The 16,100-nt window shown below is 49.3% G+C and overlaps 2 protein-coding genes across 4 annotated transcripts in view; one reads left to right on the forward strand and one right to left on the reverse strand.

The window, feature by feature from the left end:
* PIGU (phosphatidylinositol glycan anchor biosynthesis class U) overlaps window positions 1-959 on the forward strand; it is a 90,459-nt gene extending 89,500 nt beyond the window's left edge. For both annotated transcript variants that reach the window (XM_080814123.1, XM_080814124.1), the window contains exon 12: window positions 532-959. In XM_080814123.1, the coding sequence (XP_080670249.1) occupies window positions 532-645 (114 nt within the window). In that variant the 3' untranslated portion in view covers window positions 646-959. The remainder of the gene's footprint in view (window positions 1-531) is intronic.
* A 222-nt stretch (window positions 960-1,181) lies between these two features.
* On the reverse strand, window positions 1,182-2,850 carry MAP1LC3A (microtubule associated protein 1 light chain 3 alpha). Of its 2 annotated transcripts, XM_080814188.1 has the most exons (5): window positions 2,585-2,850; window positions 2,248-2,303; window positions 2,065-2,171; window positions 1,619-1,788; window positions 1,182-1,343 (listed from the first exon to the last, which is right to left on the reverse strand). In XM_080814188.1, exons 1-4 carry the CDS (start codon window positions 2,622-2,624, stop codon window positions 1,626-1,628), a joined length of 366 nt encoding a protein of 121 aa, XP_080670314.1. In that variant the 5' UTR covers window positions 2,625-2,850; the 3' UTR covers window positions 1,182-1,343; window positions 1,619-1,625. The 2 variants fall into 2 exon arrangements, with proteins under 2 accessions (XP_080670314.1, XP_080670315.1); XM_080814189.1 differs by having other exon boundaries at window positions 1,182-1,788; window positions 2,585-2,849.
* Between the last annotated feature and the right edge of the window lie 13,250 nt (window positions 2,851-16,100).

Here is a 16,100-nt window from a genome sequence, read left to right on the forward strand (position 1 = left end):
GAGGGTTGCAGGGGGGCTGGAGGCTTTGGACCAGGGAGCCTGAAGAGGAGACTGCTGTTGTTTAGGTGACAGTGGCTTTGTCCAGGGTGGCAGCTCTAAGGACAAGCAGAAATGGGTGGATCCAAGAGAGTCTGAGAGAGAGAACCGCCAGGACTTAGCAGCCTATCTGGCAGGCTAAGTATTGGGTGATTCTGTGGCCTCAGCACCTGGAAGGAAGACGGGGGATACGGGCTCCCAGCGGGTGCAGCAGCTTTGATAGGTGCTCGGCTGTACCGTGGAGGAGCCGGTGGGCACCCAAGCGGTGAGGCGGAGGAGAGGCCTCTGGCTGCAAAAGGACCATTCTGGGGTTCTGAGGCCAGAACTTGGGAGGGGGACAGAAACCCAAGGGGTGGTAGGGGAGGGGATGGAACAGTCCAGGCAGCTTCTGAAGTGCAAGACCTTGCGGGGTCTCCCCCACACCTGCCTAGCCCCTCAGCGACCCAGGACTCGGGGCGGTTCCTCAACACTGCTCACCCCTCTGTCTCCCCACAGATCCTGCTCATCTCGGATTACTTCTATGCCTTCCTGCGGCGGGAGTACTACCTCACCCATGGGCTCTACTTGACTGCCAAGGACGGCACAGAGGCCATGCTCGTGCTCAAGTAGGCCGGGCTGGGCACAGGGCTGCATGGACTTCAGGGGATGGAAGGGCCAGAAGCTGGGCCCAGCCCTCTAGCCAGAGCTGCCAGCAGAGGAGTCCTCAGGCAAACGAGGTTCAAGTCAGGGTTACGAATCCCTGGCACCAGAGGGGAACGATGGCTGGCAGCAAGGCCTATGGGGAGTAGCCAGGAGCACCTCTCCCTGGACCCCCACTTTTTGGCTCTGCATACCGGGGAGCCCCCTCCACTGATGGAGAGGGGAAGAAGCAGGGGAGCAGGATTTGTTAGGCTGTGGTTACTTAATAAATGTTTTTTGTTATGAAGAAATCGGTCCTGGGTGCACACTGAACTCCTGGAAAGGGTGGGCTTGGCCTCAAACATCCTCCCCCCGCGACCCCCCCCCCCCGTATACTACACACTGCTGTGGGTTTCCAGAATGAGCCCCAGGTCCACAGCATGCAAATCTGTTCCCCGGTGAGCTGAGACGTTGTGAGACAGCCCCAGCGGCAGCCCTCCCCATGCCCAAGTAGCTGGAGGCAAAGGGCCAGGCAGGCCTGAGCAATCTTTATTCTGCAGAGGGACAATGACCACAGATCCATACACCATGTCAAGACCAGGTGAGCCAGGGGCCAGTCCTTCAGGGGTGGGCAGGTCCAGGCAGGGGGGGCAGCGCCTCAGGTGAGGGAGGGGCAGATGGGCAGGGGCCTAAAAAAAAGACAAATCACAGGGAGCAGGGGTGCTGGGGGCTGTTCCCTACCCTCCCCCATCCCAGCCAGCACCCGGGGGGGGGGGGCAACCCTAACAATGGCTGGGACACATCCACCCAGGGGCAGAGTGGGCGTGGTTGGTGCCCCCTAACTAGGGGGGGGTGGCCTCCCTGCCTAGCCCATCCTGGGCAGAGGCAGTTCAGTCCAGGAGCCAGGAGCTCCCTGGGCATAGCCTGACAGGGCCCCCCCACTCCCAGGCGAACCCCCCCCTACTGCTGGCTCAGAAGCCGAAGGTTTCCTGGGAGGCGTAGACCATGTAGAGGAAGCCATCGTCGTCCTTCTCCTGCTCATAGATGTCCGCAATGGGTGTGGACACGCTCACCATGCTGTGCTGGTTCACCAGCAGGAAGAAGGCCTGAGTGGGGTTCAGCTGCAGGCGGCGCCTGGGGTGGGCAGAAGAGCAAGCTGATGGTGAGGGGGCCTGGCTGCTGGGTGGGTGGAGCCTTGACCCCCACCTACCGCTCTCCAAAAGGATTCTGAGGCCGCTTCACACCCATCGCAAACCCTCCTAGAAGGCCTCACCTCTGACCTGACACCGACCCCAGCCCTGACCTTGACTTTTCCCAACCTCCCCAGAACAGGGATTCAGCCCAGCCTGGCAAAGGCCCCACCCTCCCCAAACGGACCCAAGTCCCCTCTGACTGCTGCTGCCCACGCACCGGATGATCTTGACCAACTCGCTCATGTTGACATGGTCTGGGACCAGGAACTTGGTCTTGTCCAGGACCGGCAGCTGTTTCTCACCCTTGTAGCGCTCGATGATCACCTAGGGGGGGGGGGGCGAATGCGTGAGCGGTGCGGGGCCTGGGGCCGCGGGGATGGGAGGGGGCGGCGGGACTCACCGGGATCTTGCTGGGGTGCTGGTCGCGGATCTGCTGCACCTCCTTACAGCGGTCGGCTGCGGACAGCGGGCGGGCAGTGAGGCCGAGAGGTCCCGCTCGGCGTTCGCCCCGCCTGTCCCCGGCCCCGCCCCCCCGAGCCCCCGCCCCCAGGGCCGTCAGGCCCCAGGGCCTGGCACCTACCGGGCTGGGAGGCGAGGCCCTGGCCCAGGCCTGAACCTGCCTCCCGGACCGGGGGTCTAGCCCGAGTCTGACGTCACGGGGCTGACGTGGCCTGCGGCAGTCAGGGTCAGTCGCAGCGTCCCCACCCCGCGCCCGCTGACCGCCCGCCGGGCCTCACCGAAGGTCCGCCGCTGCTTGAAAGGCCGGTCCGAGGGCATCGCGCGGGCCCGGCGGGGCGCGCAGGCCGGGGCTCCGGGGCGCGCGGCTTGGGGCTCTGTCTGAGGTTCGGGGGCTCCGCGCCTCGCGCTCAAGGGCTCCGGGGCTGTGAGCTGAGCCTGGCGGCGGTGGCTCGGGGAGGTAACTCGCCCGGGTGACGTCAGGTCACAACATTCCTTAAAGGGGAGGCCGGCTCGCCGCTCCCATTGGGCCGACGCAAAACCCGCCCGCCCGGACCCGTGACGTCACGGCGCAGAGAGCTGGATTCCTAGCCAATGCCGCGAAGGGGCGGGGCTTCCCGGCGCGTCACAGTCCTGTGACGTCATGGTGGCCCCTCTCCTCGAGGTCCAGGCTGAGAGACTGGCAGGCCTGCAGGCAGTTGAGCGGGCCGAATCGCTGCTCGCGGACCAGTCCGGGGCTTAGCATCTTTCTGTTCCCACTGGTGCTGTCATCCCACAGCAAACTCAGAGTCTGCTCCTTTCCAGCGATGGTGCGAGGCACGGGGCCGGGGGGGCGGGGGGGAGGAAGAACAGCAGTGAACCTAAAGACCTCACCTTCGTGGAGCTTATGGTTAGAGGGGGAAGAAGGCTGGGGGCGGGGATTTAAACATGAGAGAGCAAGACGCCAAAAAGGAACACGGGTTTTGAAAGGAATTCTAGAAGAAAAACCATTGAAATTCAGGTCTCAAAGAATGAGACAAAGTATATTAGACACAGCAGAAGATAAGTCGCTGACCTGGAGGAACGATCAGAAGCAACTCACCAGAGAAGGTAATGGATAACGTACAAGGGGAAGGGACAGGACTGGTGAAGAGAGAGGAATCCCAGGTCCAGTCAGAATTCCAGAAGGAGAGGAAAAAAGTGGGAGAAGCAGTTCCTGGAGAAGAGCTTCCAAACTTGATTAAAGACCAGGATCCTCACATAAAATGCAGAGCAGTAGAAATGTAGCATCTTGGCACATCGTAAACAATTTGCAGAGGGGCACCTGGGTGGCTCAGTGGGTTAAAGCCTCTGCCTTCGGCTCAGGTCATGACCTCAGGGCCCTGGGATCAAGCCCCACATCCGGCTCTCTGCTCGGTGGGGAGCCTGCTTCCTCCTCTCTCTCTGCCTGCCTCTCTGCCTGCTTGTGATCTCTAATAAATAAATAAATAAATAAATATTTTTTAAAAAATTTGCAGAACTCTAAAGAGAAGATAGGAAAATGGTGAGCAATGCAACTGGTAAATGTGTTAGTAGATCTAAAACAGGCAGAACATGAAGAGTGATGATCAACTTGTGGAGTACAAAACAAGGAGGAGAGGACACAGCAACATGTCAGGCTGAAGAGGGTAATCATTTCAAGTGCTCCGAGGCTTGACATACTTAAGGGGAGCAGGATAAAGATACTGGTAATTGTCCAGCTTTGTAAATCCAAGTGTGTATTTCAGACACTTACAAGGGATCATTAAAAGAATGGAAAGTGAAACTGCCAATGCAGAAAAGGAGAAAAAGGTAGTAAAAAGAATGGGATATGATACAAAACCAGAGGTAAAAAAGGTTTTACCTTCACCTATTAAAACAGATGATCAGACTGGCCAAGAACAACAAAATGCAGCTCTACATCCTGTTTACAAGAGGACATTTACAATGTAAGTGCACCAACAGTAAAATGATGCGGAAAGGTCTACTAGAGAAAACTGAACCAGAAGGTGTATCTATAGCAAAATCAGACAAAATAAGCTTAAAGCCAAAAGACATTATTAGAGATAAAGAGGGTGACCACAAAATGATGAAAAGTACAACTTTTAAGAAGATATAACATTTCTTATAAAACATATAAGTTAGAGGTTTAAAAGGCTGAAAATGTATAAAACAAAGGGATAAGATAAGAGGAGAAATTGCCCAATCTTCCATCACAGTGAGAGATGGAAGACCTCTTTCAATAGCTGACATACCCAACAGCCAAAAAAAGGGGGTATAGGAGATATTAATAAATGAAACTGATAGAAACCTGAACCCAATATTGTTACTTTAAAGCACACAAGAAACATTTACCAAAAAATGACCTGAAAAATGGCCCCAAGGTGAATCTCAAAGGTATCAAGTAGTCCATCCATTTCATACAGACCATATTTCTGTGACCACAGACCAGAGCCAAGTAAACTCCAAATGTTTGGATGTTTAAACATCTAAAAAGCTTTTTACTCAACGATGAAATTCTATAGAAATGAAAACTATTTATATCAAAAAATGAAATATATATAAAAACACATGATAGGGGAAAGGCAACTAAAGCGGCATTTGGCAGATTTATAGTCATTATAGTAGGCAAGCAATACAGAAAACTTATAAGCAGAGATTAAAGAATTTTGTTTTAAAGATTTTATTTATTTGACAAGAGATCACAAGTAGGTAGAGAGGCAGGCAGAGAGAGAGCAGGAAGCAGGCTCCCTGCTGAGCAGAGAGCCTGATGCGGGGCTCGATCCCAGGACCCTGAAATCATGACCTGAGCCGAGGGCAGAGGCTTTAACCCACTGAGCCACCCCGGTGCCCCGTAAGGAATTATTTATTTATTTATTTATTTTTTTTAAGATTTTATCTATTTATTTGACAGGGAGATCACAAGTAGGCAGAGAGGCAGGCAGAGAGAGGGGGAAGCAGGCTCCCTGCTAAGCAGAGAGCCCATTGTGGGGCTTGATCCCAGGACCCTGAGATCATGACCTGAGCCGAAGGCAGAGGCTTTAACCCACTGAGCCACCCAGGTGCCCCTTAAGGAATTTTTAAAAAAAGATTTATTTATTAGGGGCACCTGGGGCACTCAGTCGGTTAAGTGTTCGACTCTTGATTTCAGCTCAGGTCGTGATCTTGGGGTCATGGGATTGAGCACTACGTCAAGTCCACACTGGGTGCAGTCTGCTTGTGATTCTCTGTCCCTCTGCCCATCCCCCTGCTCGCACACTCCCTCAAATGAATAAAATCTAAAAAAAAAAAAAAAAAGATTTATTTATTAGAGGGACATCTGGGTGGTTGAGTGGGTTAAGCAGCTGATAACTTAACGGTTTCAGCTCAGGCTGTGATCTCAGAATCCTGCTACTGAGCCCTGTGTTGGGCTCTGCACGCAGCAGGGAGTCTGCCGGAGATTCATATTCTCTCTCCCCCTCCCTTTTTTTCCTCTCCCCCATCCCTCCCTCTGCTCCTCCCCCTGCTCATGCACACACACACATACAGTCTCAAATAAATGAAAAGATGTATTTATTAGAGAGTGGAGTGTAAGGGCGGAGGGAGATAGAGAATCTCCAGCGGACTCCCAGCTGAGCACAGAGCCTGACGCAAGCTGATCTCATGACCCTGAACGTATGACCTGAGCTGAAATCAAGACTCAGATGCTTCACCGACTGAGCCACACGAGGCCCCAGGAGCACCAGGAGTAGGGCGCCCCTAAATAATTTTTAAAAGGAGTAATAGTGTCAACCCAAAGAGAGTGGAAAGAAGATAATAATGACGAGCAGAAATTGAAATAGAAAACAAAAGCACTAGGATGAACCACAAAACAAAGTGGGATCTTTGAAGAGACCAATAAAATGAACATTAATGTGTAAAAGGGACATAACTATTGTTTCTAGCAGAAATGATAAAAATAAGAATGTTACAAACTTTATGCCAATTTAAAACTTAGATGAAATGGACAATTTCCTAGAAAAAAGTAATTTGCCAAGACTAATTCAAAAAGAAATAGAAATAGACAAAATGAGTAGCCACGTTCTTCAAAAATCTAATCCAGATGGTTTCTAGGTAAGTTCTCCCCCACCCCACACCCACACACAAAACACCCTGCAGCAAACATCATACTTAATGTTTGTACTTAAATACTATATGGTAAAGTGTTAAGCATTATTCCCTTTAAAGCCAGGAACGAAATTCTGAATTTTGTCATTGAATACATTGCAACATTGTATCAAGGTCCCAGCCAGAGCCCCAGGCCAAGAAAAAGAAAGGAAAAACATAAGGATCACTCACAGCCAGAAGATCTAGAGGAATCCACTAACAATAGAAGACTGGTAACTCATATGAACTAATATCATACCATGTCTTAGAAGAAGGTGGGGAAATAGGAACTCTCCACACTGCTGGTGGGAGTTAAATCTTTTCAGCCACACTAAAAAGCAATTTGGCAAAATCTACTGAAACGGAAGATGCCCGTATCCTCCAGACCAGGAATTCCACTTGCATGTACCATATGAACTCAAGGGAACACAGCTAAGTATGTTTATTGGAGCATTTTCACAATAGCAGAAAATTGGAACCATCTAACTGTCCCTCTGAACGTCTTGGGTATTCCTTTAACAGAGCAACACACGGTGAGAGAGAAGGGATCAGCAAACTTGCCCTTGAACCTGCCAGACTGTAGATAGGTTTGGCTTTGCAGGCCATTTGATTCCCAGCAACTGCTCAATTCTGTTGGAGTGTGAAAGCAGCCTTGGCCCCTGAATGGCCATGGTTGTGTCCCAATAAAACTTTATTTGCTAAAATAGATCTGGCCTCAGCCTTAGTTCACTGACTCTTGATCTACAGCAGTGTCAAAATGGACAAATCTCACCACGTTACGGGATAGTGTGGTCAGAACTATTAAGTGTGGCTCAAAGAACTAGGTTGGCCGTGGCCTTGGGGGAAATGGTTACACCTCTCTTTCATCTGACTAAGCCCTAGATTGAGGCTACAGTGGGGGAGGATCCCAGGATCCCTCTGCCTCTTACCTGACCTGTCCGCAGGACTGACGCTCCCTCCTCCGGTGCTCTGGTTTCTCTCTCCAGGACGTCGTCCTCTCCCCCATCTCCCTTGAATCCAAAGGTCTGGCCTACCCCATGTCTCTACTTGAAAGCCCAGCAGACATCTCAAATTTAACCTCCCCTAAATGAACCTATGCTCTTCCTCTAAAATGTGCCCCCCTTGTAATCATTCCTGTCTCCATCTGTCATCTTTGACTCCTTCCTTTCTTTCACTACCCACACACCCAAGCCACACCCAAACCCTGCTGTCCAACATTTCAAAATAGCTCCAGAATCTCACCACTTCTCACCACTTCCACCTCAACCCTCGGGCCAGAGCCGCCATCTTCGCTTGCCTGACCATTGCCAGCAGCTCCCCTCTTGTCTCCTGCGTTTGGTTTTGCGAGGCCCCCGTTCGGTCTCCCCACATGGACAGCAGCTTTCCTGCTTGCACTTGGGTCAGTGGTTTGTGGATCCCACTCATTCAGAGCAAAAGTCAAAGCTGAACGGTGCCCCACGAGGCCCATGGGACCTCCCTTCCTGCTACTCCTGGGGTCTCATCTACCCTCACCCTCACCCCTCGGCTTCGCTACACTGGCCTCCTCGCTGTTCCGGGAGGCCCAGACACACTTGCGCCCCCGGGCTTTTCTGTATGTGCCGTTCCCTTTGCCCGGAACATTTTTCCCCAGGATCTCTGCATCTCACTCGCTCATTTCCCAGGCCGCCTCAGGGAGGATTTCCTGAATGACTTTATTTAATGTTGCGGCCCCCACCCCAGTCACTCCCTATACTCCCTCCAAATGCCTTGCTTAATTTTTTGCCAGAGCAGTTATCACCTTCTACTAGGCTACGGAATTTTTCTAAGCATTGTGAAAGCTTTCAGGTACACAGAACACTTGAAGTCATTGTCCAGCGATCACCAGTATACCCACCAGTTACATTCTACGCTTAATGCTTGTTCTGTTTGCCTTATCTGTACATCCATCCATCTACCCAATCTTTTTTATGCATTTCAGAGTAAGCTGTGATCCAACATCCATTTATGATAAAAACACTCAACAAAGTGGTTATAGGGGAAACATATCTCAACATAATAAAGTCTACATTTATGACAAGCCAACACCTAACATACTCAACAGTAAAAAGTTGAAAGCTTCTCCTTCAAGATCAGGAACAAAACAAAGATGCACACTCTTACCACTTTTATTCAACACCATCTTGGAAGTTCTAGCCAGAGCAATTAGGCAAGAAATAAAAGGCATCTAAATCAGAAAGGAAGACATAAAACTGTCACTATTTATAGATGACAGGATATTATTTTTCAGGATTTTATATATTTGACAGAGCGCACAAGCAGGGGGAGCAGCAAGCAGAGGGAGAGGGAGAAGTAGACTCCCCATTAAGAAGGGAGCCCGATGTGGGGCTCGATCCCAGGACCCTGAGATCATGACCTGAGCCAAAGGCAGCTGCTTAACTGACTGAGCCACCCAGGTGCCCCTGATGATAGGATATCATATATATAGAAAGTCCTGAAGACTCTACCAAAAAACTGTTAGAACCCATACATTCAGTCAAGTCGCAAGATACAAAATCAATATATAAAAAATCTGTTGCAAAATGTCCACAATAGCCAAACTATGGAAAGAACCTAGATGTCCATCAACAGATGAATGGACAAAGAAGATGTGGTATATATATACAGTGGAATACAATGCAGCCATCAAAAGAAATGAAATCCTGCCATTTGTGACGATGTGGATGGAACTAGAGGGTATTATGCTGAGTGAAATAAGGCAATCAGAGAAAGATAATTATCATATGATCTCCCTGATATGAGGAAGTTGAGAGGCAACGTGGGGGGCTTGGGGGGTAGGAAAGGAATAAATGAAACAAGATGAGATCGGGAGAGAGACAAACCATAAGAGACTCTTAATCTCACAAAACAAACTGAGGGTTGCCGGGGGGAGGGCGGTAGGGAGAGGGTGGTTGGGTTATGGACATTGGGGAGGGTATGTGCTATGGTGAGTGCTGTGAAGTGTGTAAACCTGGTGATTCACAGACCTGTACCCCTGGGGCTAGTAATACATTACATGTTAATAAAAAAATAAAAAATTTAAAAAAAAAGAAAAAAATCTTGCAAAAAAATGTTGTGTTTCTATATGCTAATAATGAACTATCAGAGAGAGAAATTAAGAAAACAATCCCATTTAAAACTGCATCATAAAGAATAAAATACCTAGGAATAAATTTAACAAAGGAGGTGAAAGATTTGTATACTAAAAACCATAGGACATTGATGAAAGAAATAAAAAACATGAATAAATGGATATTCTGTACTCATTGATTAGAAAAATATTAAAATGTCTATACTGAAAGCAACCTGCAGATTTAATGCAATCCTTATTAAAATTCCAATGGCATTTTTCACAGAAATAGAACAAACAATCCTAAAATTTTTATGGAAACACAAAAGATCCTGAATGGCCAAAGCAGTCTTGGAAAAGAACAACGAAGCTGGAGACATCACACTTCCTGATTTCAAACTATATTACAAAGCTACTGTAATCAAAACAGTATGGTATCGGCATTCAAAACACATAAATCAGTGGAGTAGAACAGAGATCCCAGAAATAAGCCCATGCGTATATGATCAATGAAATTATAAGAAGCCAAGAATGCACATGGAGGAAAGGACAGTCTCTTTAGCAAATGAGGGGAAAACTGGACCACTACTTGCACTGCGATGACAACTAATTCAAAATAAATTAAAGACTTGAATGTAAGACCTGAAACCGTAAAACTATAAGAAAGCATAGGTGGTAAAATCCTTGACATTGGTCTTGGTGATGATTTTGGGATTTGATACCAAAAGCAAAGGCAACAACAGCAAAAATAAGTGCGACTACATCAAACTAAAAAGCTTCTGCACAGCAAAGGAAACCATCAACACAATAAAAAGACAACCTACTACCAAACAGAAAACATTTGCAGGACCCCTGGGTGCCTCAGTCAGTTAAGCATCTGCCTTCAGCTCAGGTCATGGTCCCAGGGTCCTGGGATCGAGTCCTGCATCAGGCTCCTTGCAGAGGAAACCTACTTCTCCCTCTGCCTGCTGCTCCCCCTGCTTGTATTCTCTCTAACAAATAAAATCTTTAAAAAAAAAAAAAAGAAGAAGAAGAAGAAGAAAAGAAAAAAATATTTTCAAGTCATATATTTGATAAGGGGTTAAAATCCCAAGTATATAAAGAACTCATACAAGTCAATAGCAAACAAAACAAAACAAAACAAACAGAAAAAGAAAACCAATCTGATTAAAAAATCATTAGAGGACCTGAATAGACACTTTTCCAAAGAAGATATGCAGAAGGCCAATAGACACATGAAAAGATGTTCAATATCACTGATCAGCAGGGAAATGCAAATCAAAACCACAATGAGATACCACCTCACGCTTGACTACCTATCATCAACATGCCAAGAAACAACAAATATTGGCAAGGATATGGAGAAAAGGGGACTCTTGTGCACTGTTGGTGGGAAGGTAAATTTGTGCAGCCACTGTGGAAAACGGAATTTCCTCAAAAAATTAAAAATAAGAGTCTAGCAATTCGGGACACCTGGGTGGCTCAGTTGATTGAGCGGCTGCCTTCAGCTCAGGTCATGATCCCGGCGTCCTGGGATCGAGTCCTGCATCGGGCTCCTTGCTCAGCAGGGAGCCTGCTTCTCCCTCTGCCTCTGCTGCCACTCTGCCTGCCTGTGCTCGCTCTCTCTCTCTCTGACAAATGAATAAAAAAAAAAAAAAAAAAGAATCTAGCAATTCCACCTCTGAGTGTTTATCTGAAGGAAAATGAAAATCTCCAGAAAAGATACATGTATGTATCCCTATGTTTATTGCAGCATTATTTACAATAGCCAAAATAGGAAAAAAACCTGAATGTCCATTGATAGACGAATGGATAAAGAAAATGTGGCACGCACACAAGAATATTATTAATCCATAAAAAAGAAAGAAATCTTGCCATTTGTGACAACATTGATGGACCGTGATCTCACTGATATGTGGAATCCAAAAAAAAGGAACAAGTTCATGGATACAGAGAATAGATTGAAGGTTGCCATAGGCTAGAGAGTGGGGTGGGGCAAAATGAGTGAAAGGGGTCAAAGGCACACACTTTCAGTTATAAATAAGTCAAGGGGGGGCCACCTGGGTGGCTCAGTTGGTTGGGGGTCCGATTCTTTTTTTTTTTTTTAAGATTTTATTTATTTATGACAGAGAGAGATCACAGAGGCAGGCAGAGGGAGGTGGGGAGGCAGGCTCTCTGCTGAGCAGAGAGCCTGATGCGGGACTCGATCCCAGGACCTTGAGACCATGACCTGAGTCGAAGGCAGTGGCCCCAACCCACGGAGCCACCCAGGCGCCCCAGGGGATCCGATTCTTGATCTCAGCTCAGGTCATGATCTCAGGGTCATGAGATCGAGCAGCGAATATGCAGTGGGGGCAGGCGGGGTGGGGAGGCAAGGGGATGTAATGTATAGCATGGTGACCATGGTTAGTAATGTATATTTGTGTATAGTTGAAAGTTGCTAAAGAATAGGTCTTAAAAGTTCCCATCACAAGAAAAAAAAATTTTTGTAACTATGTATGCTAATAGTTGTTAACCAAACTTACTGTGGTGATCATTTCACAATATACACAAATATTGAATCATTATGTTGTCCACCAGAAAGTAATAGAAATGTTAGATGTCAATTATGTCTCAATAGAAAAAAGGAAAAACCCCAGTAAGTTACAGTTTAGTTCACTTTATCCCTAAACCCTTCACATCCTTATCAATGTGTGGTTTTTGTTTTTTGTTTTTCATTACAGGGATAAATTTTACATACAACTAAGCACAGATTTTAAGTGTGTGTTTGAGGAGTTTTGGCACCTGTACAACCCAAACTCCTGCAAAGATACATAACACTACCATCACCTCTTTAGAAAAGATTAGTCTGGGCTGATCTAGAACTTCACATAAACGGAACCACACAGTACATGCTTCTGTATCTGGCTTCTTTACCTCAATAGAAACATTTGGAGGTTCCTGTCGCCGCAGACACCAGTAGACCATGTCTTTATATTGCTGTGTAGTTTCCATCGTATGGATGCACCTGGTTTGGTTATCCATTCTCCTACCGATGGACACCCGGACTGTCCAGCTTCTGGCGATTGTGATAAAAATGCTACGAACTTTCCTATAACGGTCTTCGCATGGACATACTCGTTTTATTTCACTTGGACAAAGATCTGGGAGTGGAATTGCTGGCTTATGGGGTAGGCGTGTGTTTATAAGAAGTTACCAGATCTTTTTCTAAAGCTGTGGTTCCACCTTAGATTCCTATCCACGTTGTATGGGAGTTCTAGTAGTTCTGCATCCTTGCCAACACTTGGTGTGGCCGGTTGTTTTAAGTCTAGCCACGCTGGTGGGTGTGCAGCCGTATCTCATTGTGGGTTTAAGTTTAATATGGCGTAAAATTATTACAAAAATTACTTTATTTCTCCCTCCCACTAACATTCAAGCCCCTTAAGGGCAGCACTTTCTGTGTGTTTGGTTCCTGCTCTATCCCAGCACCCAGACAGAGGGTAGCACGTGGAAGGTGCTCGCTGGGTAAATATTCGGTGGGTGAGGACCTCTCCTCTGGGGCTTCACATGCCATTTCCCCTGTCTGGGGGTCTGCCTCCCCTCTAGACCACGTGCAGGGATGGGATCTGGGCCAAGCTCTGCTATTCGGTGCAGAGGAGATGTGAAAGGACTGTTTGGGGTGGTTGGGGGAAACGGTCAGCTTGGGGTCTGTGTCTCACCCATAGTCAAGCTCCCGTTCCCCACTGCCCCGGGTTTCTGCTGTTTTGATGCTTCTGCCTAGGACTCCTGGGCCTGAGAAAAGGCAGAGTGGCTGACCCTGGCTGGCCCATCCCACGTGAGGGGAGCAACCCGGCCTGGTGGCCACCAGTTACAGTGTGAGCAGGCATGTTCGTCTTGGAGCTTCTGTCTGCTCCTTTACAGGAGAGACAGGGGTCCAAAGTAGCTTTGCCTCTTACTCGAGCACATTCTTTCCCCCTGGAGCCTCAATTTCTCCCCCTGGAGACGCTAACAGAACCTACCTCTGAGGCCAAGGGGCAGTACTAGTGAGTGAGCAGGAGGGCGAGGAGCTCTGGGGAAACAGGGCCAAGAGTCAGCTGGACCGACTTCCACACCCACTGCCGTGATAGTTTATTCAAGGCGATGAACTCACTTATAAAATGGGCCTCAATTTGGGAGGACCCAGGAGGATGGAGGTCTGTGAGTCAGGGTCGTTATCTCTGGGCGAGGATTGGCTGTTCCTATGGAATTTTCCAAAGATTGGAGGGAATGAAACCTGCCCAGGAGTGCCCAAGCTGGGGCTGTGCTACCCTCACTCCTCGAAGTCTCTCTGGCCTCACTGGGAAGTATAGGTCATGACCACCAGTCCCACTGCCCACATGGGACCTCGTTCTCCATATCCCCTCCTTTCCCTCCAGCCAGGGGCACACTCAGTGCTCACCTTCCCTCCCTGAATGACAGGGCCCGGGTTGCAACTCTTATCCTCCCCTCCTATGTCCTCAGAGTCCCTGTCCTCCCCACACACTGGCCTCCAGATCTAGCCAGTCCCCTGGTGAGCTTGCCTCCGCTTGGCCTTTCTGCACCTAAGAGATCACATCTGCCGTGGCCCTCATCTCTCCTCAGCCTGCCCCAGTCATCTTGCGGCCCATTCCGTTCACAACTGTCAGTGCCTTTAACATGACAGTGACGCCCAGGACCCTACTCCCAGCCCTGACTTTCCCTCAGAGCCTCAGATCTGGGTCCTGCCTCCTGAGCAAAGGTTGTCTCAGAAGGTTTAGGCTTCTCAAGTTCAACACATCCTAGTGAAGCCACCATCTTCCCCAACATCCACGCCTCCCGCTTATCCCCACCTGCCCTCCCATCCCATCGCCCCAGCCTGACCTGGGTCTCAGCTGGGCTCTCCCCTTCAGTCACCAATCCAGTCACTCTCGAGTCCTCTCAGACCCATCTGTCCTCTCCCAACCCTCCCCAGTGTCACTCCACCGGTCAGCTTGGCCCCCCCACTTCCCGGGTCTCAGCCAAGACCACACACTTCACCACCGGCCTCCGAACAGACAAGATGAATCTACTTCACCTCTATCCCTCACGTCCCTCCCTGCCTCCACTTTCTCTAGCCCAGCACACGTTCCACAGCCCGTCCCGCTTGTTATTTCCCAAAGCCCGGAACTCCCCCAGTCTGCTGAGTTACCCAGCAACCCCCGGTCCTGCCGGAAGCCAGCAGAGAGCTCCTCGCACAGCTGCGCCCCTGGCAGCAGAAGATGAGGCACAATTGTTGACTGCGGCACCGCTCAGCTGGGCCCTGCCCAGCCCAAGTGCGGTGAGTTCGAGTCCGACTCCCCGCACAGCTCCAGCCCTCCTGCTGCCACCCCCTTCCCGCGGAGACCTTCTGGCCCTCTGTGCCCTCGCCCTGCCTCCCCTCAGGTGCAGTGGCCTAGCTGTCCCTGTTCTTGCCTAGACCAGCCCTTCCCCCTGGGACCCCAGGGCCATCCTTCTCTTGGAGGTCCCTCCCTATCTCTCACCTGCAAACAGACTTGTTGGGGGTGGGGAGCACACACCCCTCGGCTCCCCTCCCAACTACTGTCGGGACCACCTTCTCCTTGAGGTTCTTTCTTCTCTTGGCTTCTGTGGCAGAGAGTGCAGACCGGTCCCCCTCCGCACCTCTGCTGCTACCCTCCCCTCTTGGAACAGAACCCCGAATGTCTCTTAGGCAGCCGCACACCCAGCTTGAGTTCCCAGCTTCCACTGCAGTTAAGAGTGACAAGATGACAAAACTTTGTCCATAAAACACAAGTGTTGCGGGACAAGATCATTCTACTGGACATGGACGTGGTGGGCGTCTACAAGGGCAAGACCTTCGACCAGGTGGGAATCAGGCCCAAGATGATCAGTCACCACCTATAATCCTGTGAAGCCCGCCGGCCTAGACTTGGAGCCACCCCCTCCTCCTGCTTCAAACCCCTCAAGTAGCCTGCTCGGTTGTTATAAAGGCACAGAGTGCTCTTTTTTTTTTTTTTTAAAGGTCTTTTGCTTTTTTTTAAAGATTTTTATTTATTTATTTGACAGAGATCACAAGTAGGCAGAGAGACAGGCAGAGAGAGGAGGAAGCAGGCTCCCCTCTGAGCAGAGAGCCTGACGTGGGGCTCGATCCCAGGACCCTGGGATCGTGACCTGAGCCAAAGACAGAGGCTTTAACCCACTGGGCCACCCAGGCACCCCGCACAGAATGCTCTTAGGGAGAAAGAAAGTGGAAAGTGCTATGTGGGGCTTCCGGGAAATCTCCTTAAAGGGAAAGAGTACATCCTTCTGTCCCCTGACCTCCCTTAGCTGCCTGAAACTTGAGTGTGATGGCTGGGGCTCTAGTAGCTATTTTGGATCGTAAGGACAAGGGCTATACCTTGGGGATAGCCTGGGTCCCTGATGATTCTGTGGAATCACCATTCCAATCCTGGCCTGCCGACTAGATAAACTTTTATCTTGTTTAAGTCACAGTTATTTTGAGTTTTCTGCAGCTGAACTAAATTCTAATTGAAAAAGCTTTTGTCTCAATTGACTCTCCTAGCCTCCCTCCTTCTCATTCTGTGCTGGTGCCTGCTCCTGGAGCAGACCTCCAGAGT

The sequence above is a fragment of the Martes martes genome, assembly GCF_963455335.1.
Source record: "Martes martes genome assembly, chromosome: 9".
In the NCBI taxonomy this organism is placed as follows: domain Eukaryota; kingdom Metazoa; phylum Chordata; class Mammalia; order Carnivora; family Mustelidae; genus Martes; species Martes martes.